This window comes from Anser anser (assembly GCF_964211835.1).
Source record: "Anser anser genome assembly, chromosome: 16".
Lineage (NCBI taxonomy): Eukaryota > Metazoa > Chordata > Aves > Anseriformes > Anatidae > Anser > Anser anser.
In genome coordinates, this window is record NC_139737.1 from 16,370,485 (window position 1) to 16,384,799 (window position 14,315).

At 45.3% G+C, this 14,315-nt stretch overlaps 1 protein-coding gene and 1 long non-coding RNA gene across 4 annotated transcripts in view; one reads left to right on the forward strand and one right to left on the reverse strand.

Annotated features, from left to right (window-relative positions):
- Positions 1 to 1,717: 1,717 nt before the first annotated feature.
- Positions 1,718 to 10,761, reverse strand: DYNLRB1 (dynein light chain roadblock-type 1). 3 transcript variants are annotated; one of them, XM_083801868.1, is made up of 5 exons: positions 10,289 to 10,761; positions 8,195 to 8,228; positions 7,823 to 7,898; positions 6,207 to 6,374; positions 1,718 to 2,792 (listed from the first exon to the last, which is right to left on the reverse strand). In XM_083801868.1, exons 1-5 carry the CDS (start codon positions 10,744 to 10,746, stop codon positions 2,749 to 2,751), a joined length of 780 nt encoding a protein of 259 aa, XP_083657994.1. In that variant the 5' UTR covers positions 10,747 to 10,761; the 3' UTR covers positions 1,718 to 2,748. The 3 variants fall into 3 exon arrangements, with proteins under 3 accessions (XP_083657994.1, XP_083657996.1, XP_083657995.1); XM_083801870.1 differs by lacking the exons at positions 8,195 to 8,228; positions 10,289 to 10,761 and adding an exon at positions 10,091 to 10,174; XM_083801869.1 differs by lacking the exons at positions 8,195 to 8,228; positions 10,289 to 10,761 and adding an exon at positions 8,900 to 9,159.
- The window catches only part of LOC310882731, a 673,777-nt gene continuing 668,950 nt past the window's right edge, over positions 9,489 to 14,315 (forward strand). Inside the window, exon 1 of the long non-coding RNA XR_014573117.1 lies at positions 9,489 to 9,528. This is a non-coding gene — a long non-coding RNA (uncharacterized lncRNA). The remainder of the gene's footprint in view (positions 9,529 to 14,315) is intronic.

A 14,315-nucleotide genomic window follows, 5' to 3' on the forward strand; every position in this document is an offset into this window, starting at 1 on the left:
ACTTTTTACTCAAGTCCCTGAGTGTATTTTAGTCAGATTGCTACCAGTCCTTGGAGAGAAAAAAAAAAAAATCAGCATATGGCAGGAACTCCCTAATTTCACCGGAAGTTTATTATCTCAATACAATGCAGAAAGTGCGCATCTTTGTTTTGTAATAGGGTTATTTATTACAGATTGTTAAAAAAAAAAGGGGGGGGGGGCAAAAACCCAACACTCTATCCTTAACTCAGATGTGATATGGAACCATTAGGAGGATAGTTACCCTTAAGGAAGTGTCCAAAAGAATGCAGGACACTGCAGAAATTCTCCCGTTTTGAAAAGAGCAACATTGCCACCTGCTAGGGGAAGTCAAAGCACATCAGCAGGTCACTACCTCCAGGGAAACATTTCTCTGGCTATGAACAACAGAAGATAAAGGAGACAACTGAAGTCACATTCTTCTTCTGCACTGCTTCACTATTCAATTATTATCCCAAGATTTCAGCTTGGTGGAGATCATTTTTTGGAGACAACATTCAACTAAATCATAGCAGATAACATGCTTTACACAAGCTGCTGTATATCAGGAACTACTCCAAATGCGGAGTGTGATTTCAGACCCTATTCACCGATTTGATGATATGGCTCAAACCATGATTCAGTAATAGAAGTGCCAGTAAATACGTGCTATGTGAGTTATCTGTCAGATTTCTAGGACTAGGAGATGGTTATTTACATTAGTCACTTCTTGGCATAAAATGTGATTGCAGGGCTACACCAATTTAGTGTGGTCAGACATCTGCTGATGGGAGAAACAGTTCATGAACAGAGCAACAGCCGACACTGAATCACCATGATGACAGCTGAGATGCCCAAAATACTGACAAGTGCCCAAAATACTGACAAGTGCCCATAACCAGGTGCTGCAGAACTAACCACTTTACATAATTATAAGTTAAAAACGTGGTTCTCTTCCAAAAAGCATTTCTGGACGTCATGGTCATAAACACTAACTTAAAAAAAATAGGAGCAGTTTATAAATTAATGGCCAAGTCTGAAAACACACAGGAAAATGCAGAACACTCAGGTTACCTTAGCTGTTTGAGTCACCACATACACACCCCATACTTTGTGATCTGAAATCCAGAAAAACATCCAAGTCAACACCAACATTTTTACTAGTCTCCAAAACCACACTGCAGCCAATCGCCTGGAATATTCCCCAACCTGCTGAGATCAGCCATAAATTCCAAGTTTGTTCCTTTGTGTACAATTGGACAGTTATCACACATTCCCAAGTACTGTTCACAATTTTCAGAAAGCAGGGGTAAACCCAGGATACACACTTTTGCTAACACAGATACATCAGTCAGGAACAATCCCTTACCAGCTCAAGAAATAGCATTCCCTAATAAAACTGCAGTTACTCAGTTAAGGTTCTCTCCCTAATTGTACAGCATGTTTTACACGTGTAGGCTGTCCCTCTTTGCTCAGGTGCACCTTAGGAGGAATTACTTTTCACGCTGACAAAACCTCCCATCCCATCACTTCTGGTTGCGGCCACGTGTGTGAGGAGGCTGCTGCCCAAGCAGGCAGAAGAGCTCGCTGAAAGCCCCTCCTGCTCCCATGGGATGAAGGTGCCTCAGGAATGAGGGGGCTGTCTGGGCACTGCTCCCTGCTGAAGCAGTTCCCCGTACTGAGCTACTCGAGGACACAGGAAAAAGAAAAAGCAGCACAATACAATATGCATGATTTTTTAATCTGGGCTATGATGTTCTGCACATCACTAAGACAATTTCAGTACAAGGCGGAGTTGCGTCTGTCACACGTGGCATACATCTTCAATGTACACATTTTGCACAAATCCTTGAGCTCTGCATGCAAATACAAGACTTTTTCAAGGCTACAAAAAATAACCCCTTTATTATTTTGGAGGAACCAGATGAGCATTTTTGTCCTTAACAGCCATTAACAAAAAAATTACAAAAGCGAGATACCAGATTGAATCAGCTACTGAAATGTGATAGCCCAGGACTCCCGCAGGCAGCGTTAATGGCCTCACTCAGTCACAACACATCTCTGTTCTGAGACAAAAAAGGAAGTGACGGGAAAATGCTCCAACATTTGAGGCAATTATAAGTACATAGCCCATGTACTTAAAATAAATCACTGCTCAGAGAAAGCAACAGATTGGTAAAAATAGTCCTATGAAGGTTCTACTTTTTGAAGAATAAATCTCAAGTCAATCATGACAATTAAAATTCTTACAAGAAAATGGAAAAAAGACAAAAACAAATCACTGACGACACTTTTTAATTTAATACGACCAGTTACTTTTCCAAAGTAACTTGCAAAACCAACAGAGAGAACAAGAGGATAGGCCAGTTTCATATTTACAGTAATTCAAAAGTAATAGTGTAAAAGTTTAACTCAAATAGTTGTGACAGGAACATGGAAATGTACAAAGAATAATTTTTTAGAACATTATTAGATTTTTTTTTATATTATCTTCTTAACTATTAAAAGAATCTGTTGCATTTTTTACTGCTTAAGTCACCTGATTATAATTCACCAACTCCTTCTCAAAATGACTTGTGATAACAAAAGAAGCCACTTTTTTCTGTTTGTAAACAACGGAAACATTTGCTTTTGTCTTTCCAGATATTACTGAAGTGGCACAGCCAAGTTAACACTAATGCTCTACTCTTTACTATTAAATTAAAAAAAAGTTGGGCAAAGGGGGGGAAAAAACAGACCAAGTTAGTGTAATCATTCAGTAGGATTCTGGATGACAATCAGGAAGTAGTCCTTATCTGGAACGGAAAAGAAAAAGAATATTCTTTCATTGTTGATATTTGTTCACAGCCAAAGAAAAACATTCCTGCATTTAGCAAAAGTAACTTTGAGCATTTTTACACATCCCACCGATATGCTGTTGGAACTACTGAGTCCTGACATTTATTCTCAATAAGCAGAACAGGTTTGACATGTCAGAGCACTCATTTCAACTCTTAGGATGGAGAAGTCTCAACTTCGGAAACTTCATGCTCACAAGCCATTTGAATGTAACTTAACGTGTGCCTAAGAAATAATGGTAACTGGCAAATAAAATAATTTAGCTAAAATAGGTGGTGCAAGACAATGATTTCCCATATCTCACAGGCAGACTGCTAGGCTGAAGCAGCTATAGATGTATTTGTTCTGGAGCAATGGTTATCCCTCTTCTCTTCTTCCATATGGAAAGCTGCATATTGGAAGCTGCACCAGCATAAACCCCACAGCCTCTCATTCTAAAGCTCTGCCTTCTCCAGTCCCCACGGAGCAGCCTGCTGGAGCTGCAGTCCTCTTCTGTGCCCCCCCATCAGCACAATCCCATGACAGAGCAGATGCAGTATGAAAGGAACAAAGCTGCATTCTTGCCACATTAATGAGCCACGCTCATTTCATTGCTTCCCGTTTCATAATCTGATGAAATACTGAGGGCACCTCCTGAAGAGAAGGCGGCTATACTCCACGGCTCAGGAGTACACCTGTCCCATGCTACCTTCCCTCTTTTAAGCCAAAGAGGCGGGATGCGTCCCACAGCCAGCGTGCTGGGATGGGGTGTGCTCGGCTGTTTGGGAGCGACAGGCAGGGCAGGGGTGTTGCACCATACATACAGGAGAGATGAGACCCAGCCCTTGCTGCTGGGGATAACGCGGCAGAGAACCTCTGGTTGAGGATTAAGGGGATGAATGGCAAAGCAGATGTCATCAGGGGCTTCTACTACTGACTGTCCATCCAGGCACGGATGAGCCCTCTAGGCAATAGGGGGAAATCTTGCGATCAGTTGACCCTGCCCTTATGGGAGACTTTAACTTCCCACACAAACCGGGAATTACTGCTGCAACAAGCAAGTCTGGGACATTCCTAAAGCATGTTAAAGATAACTTCCTGCCACAAGTACTGTGTGAGCCAAGTGGGAAAGGACAACAGGGAAGGCCTTATGGGAACTGTGACAGTATGTGGGCTGTCTTTGCCATAGTGTTCATGAATTAGGTGAATCCAAAATTTTTGCTGTAATGAAGTAAGAGTTGCCACCCTGGACTTTAAGAGAGCAGACTTGAAGTTCCTCCAGGAGCTAGTTAGTAACATCCCCAGGAATGTGCTTCAGTGGGTTTAGGGGTCCATGAGAGCTGGTCACTTTTTAAGAACCACCTTTTAAAAGCCCAGGAGCACACAATCCCATTGTGTCACAAGTCAAGTAAGGGGGGCAGAAGACTTGGCTGAACAGGGAACTCCTCTTGGAAGTTGGGCAGAAAAAGAAAATACATGATCACTGGGAGCATAGTTAGGCTTCACAGGGAGATGACAAAGCTGCAGTTCACAACCACAGGGAGAAAAATGAGAAAAGCCAAAGCTCAACCTGAGTTGATGCTGGACAGCGTGGAGCGAGACAACAAAAAAGGCTTTTTTAAGAACATCAACAGCAAGAGGAGTCTAAGGAAAACATTGTACTAATACTTGATGATGATGGTCACCTAACTAATAAGAATCATGGAAAAGGCAGAGGCATCTAATGCCTTTTTTGCCTCTGTCTTTGATAGTAATGATACATCTTAGACTTACCAGCTGATACAACTGGTCCCTTACAGTTTCAGTACTCGAGTCCATGGGGCTTGACAGGATTCACCCCACAATGCTGAAGGAATTAGTTGTCATCATAGCTGGACCCCTTCCAACAATTTACCAAAGGCTGTGGGAACCTGAGGAGATCCCTGCTGACTGGAAAGTAGCCAACATCATACACATCTACAAGGGCACGAGAGAAGACCCAGAAAGCAACAGCCTGTCAGTGTAACTGGTGTTCCCCAGGGCTCATTTCTAGGGCCAGGCCTGTTCAACATCTTTATCAGCGATCTGCCGGCAGGAGTGGGACGCATCCTCAGCGAGTCTGCTGATGGCACTGAACTGGGAGGTGCTGCTGACTCCCTGCAGAGGCCTCGCAGGGGGACCTGGAGAGATGGGAGCATGGGGCAGTCAACAAAGGGAAAGGCTGGGTGCTGCCCCTGGGACGGAGCAGTGCCGGACACGGGCACAGCCTGGGAGACGCGTGGCTGGAGAGCAGCTCAGCTGGATGGGGCCTGGGGGTGCTGGGGACAGCAGCTCAGCACGAGCCAGCAGCGAGCCCTGGCAGCCAAGGGGGGAAAAAAAATATGCATTTTGGGGTGCATTAAACACAGCCCAGCCAGCCGGTCAAATGAGGCGATTGTCCCTCTGTTTTCTGTTGGTGGGGCCTCGCCTGGAATACTGTGTGCAGTTCTGGGCCCCACAGTATGAAACAGATGTTAAGGTCCTTGAGAGAGGAGGGCAACAAACCTGGAAAAGAGGCTGGAAGGCCTGTCCTGTGAGGAGAGGCTGAGGGCACCTGGGTGGTCCAGTCTGGAGGAAAGGAGGCCAAGAGGCGACCTCGCTGCTCTCTGTGGCTTCCCGAGGAGGTGCCGGTCTCTGCCCCCTGGGGACCGATGGCAGGATGTGTGGGAAGGGCACAAAGCTGTGCCAGGGGAGGGTCAGACCGGGCATCGGGAAAATATTCTGGACTGTGAGGGTGGCCAAAGGTTGGAAGAGGCTTTCTAGCAAGGTGGTTGATGCCCAGTGCCTGTCAGTGTTCAAGAGGCATTTGGATAATGCCCTCAATAACTTGCTTTAGCTTTTGGATAGCCCTAAAGAAGTCAGGCAGTTGGACTCAAAGATCTTTGTAGGTTCCTTCCAAATGAACAATTCTAATTCAGAATTCTTGACCAGAATATCTATTAGGCTGGTTTGTTTTATCACTTAGTCAACCGCTGAACTGAAATTGCTCTCAAAACATATTCCTTTCTGGTTCTTGTGGTTTCATACTGAAAAACACAAAGCATGAGAAGCTGCAAGCTCTTTTGCATGCCCCCAAATGCTATTTAATCCTTTCTACTGTTATGGAAATGAAATGAAAACTGATTTCCCACATCAAAATATTAAACAGCAAACATAAGGTCAATGACAAGAGTCTTCAACTGAAGAAAGTAAACAATGACAAACTCTTTGGAACAGAATAGACTATATATTATAGAGAACAGCAGCATGCAGAACTCATTTCTCAGGCTCAGTCTCTACACCACAAAACAAGCAATACCCAACTATGGCAAATCTCACAAGAAAAGCATTCTGCTGGATTCTCTGATGCCTGAGTTCACCCCACTCCCTCTTACCTGGTGCAACCATGATTTCATTTTTCTTGGAGCGGATCCGCAGGAATGTGAGGTCATTTTGGGGATCAATGTCTCGCACAGTGCTCCTTGCCTTCATGATGAAACTGTGCATTAGGCCCGCATATTGGATCGTTGTGGAGTTGTCCATAGTACTTTTGATAGGAATACCTGCAAGAAGCCACCACAGGGACAGCAAGGGTCAGTAACAAAACTCCAGAACTACCTTTCCTTTGGGTATCACCACGTCCAATTGTTGTGGCCATTGAACCTATGCAAGTGTTATAGCTGTAACAAGGGAACGGGATTAAGAGTGTTCTTTTTAAGGCTTAAAAGAAGAATGTGAACAGAAATAAGATGTGCAGAGGCTACATTCTGTAACCACGGCTGTGAAAAGTACGGTTTACCTCTAGTCGTATCAGTGATTTACTTTTGCTTTTTCAGTTATTCACCTGAGGTGTAAAATTAGAAATAAATAAAAACAAACCCAAGTATTTTAGGGGGAGAGTGGAAATATCAACATTTCAGGTTTGTTTCCTGATGGGGGACAGCTCATCTTTTCAGACAGATTCCTGAATATCACAGCTAAACAACAGTCACGTAAGCTAGGCTGGGATCGGTGTTGATTCTAGAGGCCGTCAGTAGCTGCATCCCACAGATACAAAGCTGAAGCTTTTAGGCACAGCCGTAACAGCTCATGCAGTCCTGCAAGGTTCAACTCCTGTGCACCAGCCAAGAATGCAGACACAATGCACGCTGTTTGGCCAGAGCCTTCCCTCCTTTATACTGCTGCCACCCATCAGATGCATTTCCTCATAAAAAGCCAGCCAAAATTCAGCTCACATATCAGAAGGTTGATGCAATAGCCTACTACCAAATACTATCATGGCAGAAAAACCACAGCAGGTGTACGTTCAAGTAAGCATACTTCAGCCTGGAGAGCACAAACCATTATTAACAATCATGAAAAAGCAGCAAGCAGGAACACAAACTGCATAACCAAGGGCTAAGTATGCACTGATCCAATCTTCAGTATATTCACATATAGCTGCTACTTGTCATTTTTTCTAAGGACTACTTCTAAGAAACACTCATTTTAAATTGATAATCACACAATTTTAACAAGCTGGGCTGCCCACAGTATATTTGGAGTGCTCTAAACAAGTCTGCTGCGTTGGACCCTTCAGTGGCTCCAAAGAGAGGCAACTAGCTTATGAATCCCATGAGGCCATCAGCAGGAGACAGCAGCTGTGCTCCTCATGTCTGCCAAGGCACTCTGGACATGGACAGCAGCAACATTTCAGATGTCATGAGAACTTGCAGTGCTACCCATAAAAGCATCTCAAAAAGGTGAGGCTCTGACAGACCAGTTCCAAACACTGGCATGGCACGTACAAGCTTTTGTGATTTCAGCTTCGTTGATTTCCTAAAACAATAAAGTGAGCTTGCAGAAAACCAGAAAAGGAAATTCATTTTCTCTTGTAGCCAATTATTTATCTACTTCGACTACAGTAAGTGTTTGCTAAGGAGAGACTTTAACTGCAAGTAGTACAACCAGCGGTCCTTAAACTACACGCTCAGAATAAGTTACAACCTCTGAAAGCAGACTGACACAATACCTTCAGAATTAACAACGATGATTCCTTGCACTCCTTTTTGGCTCTGAATTCGCTTCAGTGTTTCTTCCACCTCAGCCTGCAAAAACAAAGCACAAATCAAAAGATCACAGCTTCTCTTTGGCTTCAACTAATGCTTTGTAATAACGAGTCTGAAAGTAAAACTGCACGAAGATAATTCAAACAGACACTACCTACACCTCTTTACAAAGCAAGGTGTGCTTTGGTACTACCTTTTCTGCATGGCAGTTGCCTTCCATCTGCCTTCACTCATTTGTGATTATGTTCGTGTGTTTATAAACTTGGACTCCCTTCTGATCTTTCTCTCCCTCCTCCTCCCCAACCCTCCCACAACCTCAGGCATCAGTTCCTTACTGTAGGCTCGCAGCTGGAAGTCGGCTCAGTCAGTCTGCGACAGTTTAGGTGCCAAGCAAAAACCATGTATGAAAACACACGTGGAATGTATGAACAGATCAGAAAAATACATATCCTAAGTAAAAGACTACCTTCCCTTTTACCATATGAATGCTAAGAGCAATTAAAAATCAGAAAAGTGAAAGGAAAAAGAACCATGCTATGCATTTGTAATTATGATTCGTGCTGGTATAGCTACAAGATTAAAACCACCGATTTACTGCTTTGGAAAACCAACTTAATAAACAAAAAAAAATGAAGGGCAAGGCATTAATTCCATTGCCTTCTCTATAAAAATCACCATCAACTTCAGGAGAGCTTTCAGCCCCTTCTGCACATCTTTCACTGCCACAAGCCATCAACCCAAACCTGTCTGTGGGCTCTCCAGCACAGCCCTAAGATCTGACCACTGGAGCATTTCACAACTGGGTGAATCCCCTTCAAAAGGCATTTATTATATCTGATTCCCACTAAAGGAAACAGAGGCATGCAGCATCTTTCAGATCCTGCAAGAAGCAATTCAGATCAGAAGAAAAGGGGAGCTCATCTAAGCTCAGGGGAAAGGTGAGATCCACACAGGACACTTGGCCAAGATGCCACATTTGTTAGGCACTGCAAGGAACCCTCTCTCCACCTCTACCCTCCGTCAAACCAGAGGTGACTTACCCTATCACAAGACAGCTTCTGCTTCGGAGCTGTTGGCAAACTTTCTGCAGGGTTTGTTAGCATAGGTAGTTAAGAGTAACACAACCCCCTGCTACAACGATGGTACTACTGGAATTTGTCTTCACAAAGAAGTTTTTTTGTCACATACTTGAGAGAAACATTTGAGTTTAATCACTTTGCCAAAGCCCTTGGTAATTTTTGAATGCCAGACTGTTTCCAAGTGGAAGACAATGAAAGAGGAAAAAAACCTACAGCGTGCACAAATGCTGAGCAATATACAGCGGCACGCTGCTCAGTTTGAAATAATTTCCTGACTTCTTCCTAGTTGAATTCCAAGTCCTAATTAATCAAATACTTCATCAGGCCTTAACGTGCCTATCTGGATGCAAACAAGCATCCCGACAGAACCGTACCCATGTTGAAATTCTTCTAACAACCAGCAGATAACCTATTTCACTGAGGGGTGAACTGCTCTGGCAGCTCGATGCTGACCAAATGCTCCTACTGCCCGACAAGCGGGAGCCTCGGGGCTCACCCAGCACCGCTGCGAGCCAGCTCCACTCACCACAGCAACAGAGGCACTACCCAGGAAAAAAAAAAAAAAAAAAAAAAAAGGAAATATTGAACTTGTGACCCAAACAAAAACTTCACCTTAATAAAGGGCCGAAAAACTACAAGAGCCTGTACACGGGAAAGCAGAGATGCGCCGGGGGGAAGGAGAATAAAACCCCTTCGTGCGAGCACCCAGCTCGTACAAACGCTCAGCTGCCCGTACGGAGGCAGCCTTCGCCCCCCGGCTCTGCCCAGGAGGCCCCAGCTTCTACTCCCACCTAACAAAGGCGTCTTAACAGCCCACGCCAGTTTTCCATCCACCGCTCAGGTCAGCACCTGCTCCTCCAAAGACTTCCCAGGCACGCCGTGGGGTGTTACACACGGCAGCTGCCCGGCCGCACGTTTCACCGGGCAACAGCCTCCGGTCCCGCTACAGCAAAAAAAAACACGCCCCGGGTTCTGCGGGACGCGAGACCGAAGAAGCCGGCGGCCTTCACGCAGGCCGATTCGCCTTCCCCAGCCGCCCCAGCCGCCCCAGCCTCGGGACCGCGCGGCACTGAGCCCTCAGCCCCGGGACGCCCCCCGGGCTCCCCCAGCCGCGACCCGGCCTAAGCGCGCCCCCCCCGCGGCCTCACCCACCATCGCGAGCCGCCGCCGCCGCCGCCCCGTCGCCAGTCACGGCCCCGCGCGCGTGCGCGCGCCGCTCGGCCAATCCGCGGCAGTTCTCCGGCGGCAGGGCCGGGCCACGCGCGTGCGCGGCCCCGGGGCCGTTGCGGCGGTGACGGCATCGCAGGGCGGGGAGGTGGACTCAGGAAGGCGCCCCCCCCCCCGACATACTTTGGGGAAAAAACAACAGAAAACGAAAACAACACGGCAGGGTGTGTGTGTGTAGCAGAAGGCCGGCCCTTCTGGAGGCCGGGCGGGAAGCGGCACGCAGCTCCTCCCGCCGCAGGGCCCCTCGGTGTGACCCCTGTCCCCTGCCCCGGCCTGGAGCCGGCACCAGCGACCCGCAGAGGGTCACGGCGCTGGGAAGTGACCCAACGCCACGACCAGGTTGTGTGGGTATAGCAACACTGACCGGCGGCTTTGCTCCACTTCAAAAAATAAAAAAATAAAAAATCCTGAAATAGTGAAAATAGCTTCACAGCTGTACTAACAAACTCTCCCAAAGCACTACCGAAGTTTGGGTTAACACAATTTGTTAGTATGCTTTTAAGCGATTGTATCCAGAGCACAAAGCAAACAACTTCAGACTGCCCCGACTGTAAAAAAAAGGCACTTCCTATTGTATACATTTACCAGGCATAGAAAAACATAACTGGGATGTGTTGCTGCTAACAAAGTTATATTCATTGAGGCTGTATGAAGATGTGGGAAAACAAGTGAGAGAGTGAGTTAGGAGAATCCTTTCAAATAGAGGTAGAGCGCTGACACTTTTAAACTAGTGGATGCTACTCAGTGTCTTTGCTGACTATGGTGCATTGTGCAAATTAATTAAAGTAAGAAGCCCTGGGCCCCTTACCAAGGTCAGTCTCTTGATAAGAGTGTGAGCCTATCTTAAGAAACTGGCAGAAACTGGTCCTGTGGATGGACAAGAGCCAAGGAACAACTGAGTCTGTGCAAAGACAAGAGGTCAACTAGCGGTGATGAGGAAGAGTCACCAACCTTCATCCCCACGCGACCACCACCAGGAGACACTGCGCAAGTGCAGATGGGAGGAGCTTATGGAAATGACTTCTTGAACTAATTTTAACATGAAGCAGGGATGGGTTATGCATATGTATAGGTGCATTGTGAAACTTCAGGCATATGTAACTCTTTACTGCATATAACAATGGCAAGTTGCCGCATTTTCCTCGGAGGAGCCTCGGAGGAGTATTTTCCTCGGAGGAGCCTCCACTCTCAGCCACTCACCATGGGAGCAGACAAAGACCTCCTGAAGCCGTGGACAAACGGTACGTTTTACAGTACAGGAAGGGCCTGTAAGTTGTACGTGTGGCCAGGGCAGCTCATGCAGAGATGTCCGGCGTGCAGCATAGTCCCTGTATGGGAGTAGGGTACCCTACAGGCTGACCGATAGAGCGGTCAAGGGTATTTGCTGACCGACAGAGCAGTCAAGGGGTATTTGCTGACTGACAGAGTGGTCAAGGGGGATTTGCTGACCGACAGGGTGGCCGCTAGCGATCTTGGGAGTAGATCGAGCAAATCCGAGGTTACCGCTGCATCCCAGTTTTGGGAGCCAGGACAGACCTGCTAATGACTGTATAAGATGCAGAAGAGTAAGCAGGCCACTCACAGTTGTGACAGGGTTATCTGGGTAATATTTGCAGCTGCTGGAGGGATACTAACTGGAGTGTTAATAATTGTATGTCTTATTTGTAGATGTCTGGGTATCACATGTTGAAAGCATTTGTGTAAGTGTATGTGTTTGAGACAAAGTATTGTTGTGAAGCGAGTTACTCCACGAGGAACACGGCCAGAGATGATACAAACAAGTTTGGTTATTGTTTTAAGTGATATTCTTGTGGTATGAACAAGAAGTGCAAGGGGCCTCTCTGTGTGATTTCGTGATAGTGCTGTGTGAGATGCCGCATCGCTGCGAAGCGAGTGCGGAGTTCCGACCTGCGGTTCCGTATTGTCCGCGAGGGGAACGGCCGAAGACAAATGAAGCGCATGACAGACCGAAAAGAAGTGCTGTTTTATCCAAGTGTTGATTAGTGGTGCCCAATATATGGGCCCGGCGGTGTATCTTGTAATACTATTTTTCTTCTTATATGTTTTGAGTGTGACAAGGAGAAAGGCGGGAGCATTATCTAAGTAACAGTTTAGAAGTTTTGGTATTTTCGCTGTGGTGTTTCATCAGTTTCCCAAGTGTCACGAGGGGGCTGACTGATTATCAAAGTGGTAGAACGGAGAGGGTCACTTCTTTGGTGGTTCGGGCTTGAGTCCTGGGAATTTGGTAGGAAGGGGGGGGGAGAGCAAATTTATTTAGGAGGAATGTATTTAACACCTGGCCGACAGAAAGTAGCCTTAGATTGGGAACAACCTATCCTCAATACCTTTAAACCGCGATATTGGCGGGTACATACGAGTGATTCCTTGTTTTGTGTGGGCTTACTAAGTGAATGAGAAAAAGTGGCATTCGCCTTGGGTCCTGTTGAAATGTAAATTTTGTGAAAAAGGTGGTATTGTTTGACTAGAAGACAGAAGGCTGAGTGCTCTAGGTGTTTTCCCTAAGTCCTGTGGATTTATGATTGAAACAGGGCTCATTAAGAATCTGAAATAGTAAAGTTTGTATGTGGAAAGAAAAGTTTAATCCCAGAGAATTGGGACATTTGGGAAGAAGATTAGGAAAAGATAGTAAAAACCTGCAATAAAAAGGTTTGCGTGGAAATTGAAACAGGGGACAGTAACTAATAAGAAATAGTAATAAATACACAGATAAATAAAAGGGAATGTGAAATCAAGGAAATGGGTAATATCAAGAACAAAGACGTTTTAAAGAAAGCCTCCTTGGGTGCATATTGGCACATTGGAAGGATATTGTTGGAACTGGGGGCACAGAAAGCAAGAGGACTCTCATTAAGTATTGCAATCAATGGTGGCCACTATATAAATTAAATGGCCACTTTATGGATCAATCGACTATAATGCTGTCTTGCAATTAATGTTGTTTTTGAGGAGGGAAGGGAAATGGGATGAAATGTTGTGTACTGATATGTTGTTTCAGCATCTTAGAGGGAAAAGGTACGGAATTAAGTTGGCCCCTGACTGAGCCTGCGGTGTTGGCATTAGAAAAGTACAGGCTGGAGAAAGGTAAAGGAAGTGTTAAAAGGGTTGTTGAAGGTGTTAAAGGTGTGGCATGTAGTATTTGACAGAGATGTTTGAAGTTGAATGAGCAGGGAAAGAGGATGTAGGAATATTAGTAGTTCCACCTCAACCCGAGGCTGAGATCTCAAAATCACGGGTGTGAGCCCTCTGAGGCAGAGGGATCATGATGGGTCCGAGAGAGAGTTGTCCTGGAAACAGAAAAGCAGCTAACTCTTAAAACAACCTGAGTTCATGTGTGAGCTCAGATTGCCAATGGGACCTCTCAGGGAACTTTCAACGATTGCATTCCCCTGACTGACCCCCCACTGAGACCCTAATCATAATCATCCCGGAAATTATGAACGGTTATGTAAATACCAAAATCTACTTAAATTGGGAATTGAGAATCTGTTCCAACAAGGTCCAAAAGAAACCCCTATGGAATTTTTGGACCAACTTGGAAATGCAATGGAAAAGAAAAAAAAAAAGAGAAAACAAAAAAAAAACAATTTGGACCTGGCTTTGGAAGACAAACAGGCTAGCCTCTTTCTCGGGCAATCGGCCCATGACATCAGAAAGAAATTGTTTTAGGTTGCAGGATAAACTTGAAATATTCAGAGTAGGAATATCAGGGACCTGGGGCATCTACCCTAGCAGGTCCACTGGCTGAAATAAAGCTAGGGAACGAAGAGAGAGGCTTGATTTTTTTGTTGGTTAAGGAAGCTTCTTTCTCTGTGTTAATTCAAAAATTGATTTTGGAAAAGTGCTGAGTCTGTAAATGTAATGGGAGCAACTGGCCTACAGGACAAGGCATTTTTTGCAATGCTTGAAATTTAAATTGGGAAAAATGATTGGAATTCATCAATTTTTATACTTACCCAATTTGCCAAGGTCCTTATTAGGAAGGGACTTGCTGGAAAAATTGGATGCAAAAATTTCTTTTGAACAAGGAAAAATGGAAATAATCTTTTGACAAAATTAGAAAACAGTCAAGTTTGGTTCACTGTACTAGATTTAAAGGACGCCTTCTTCTGCCTGCCTGTAGCAACTGAAA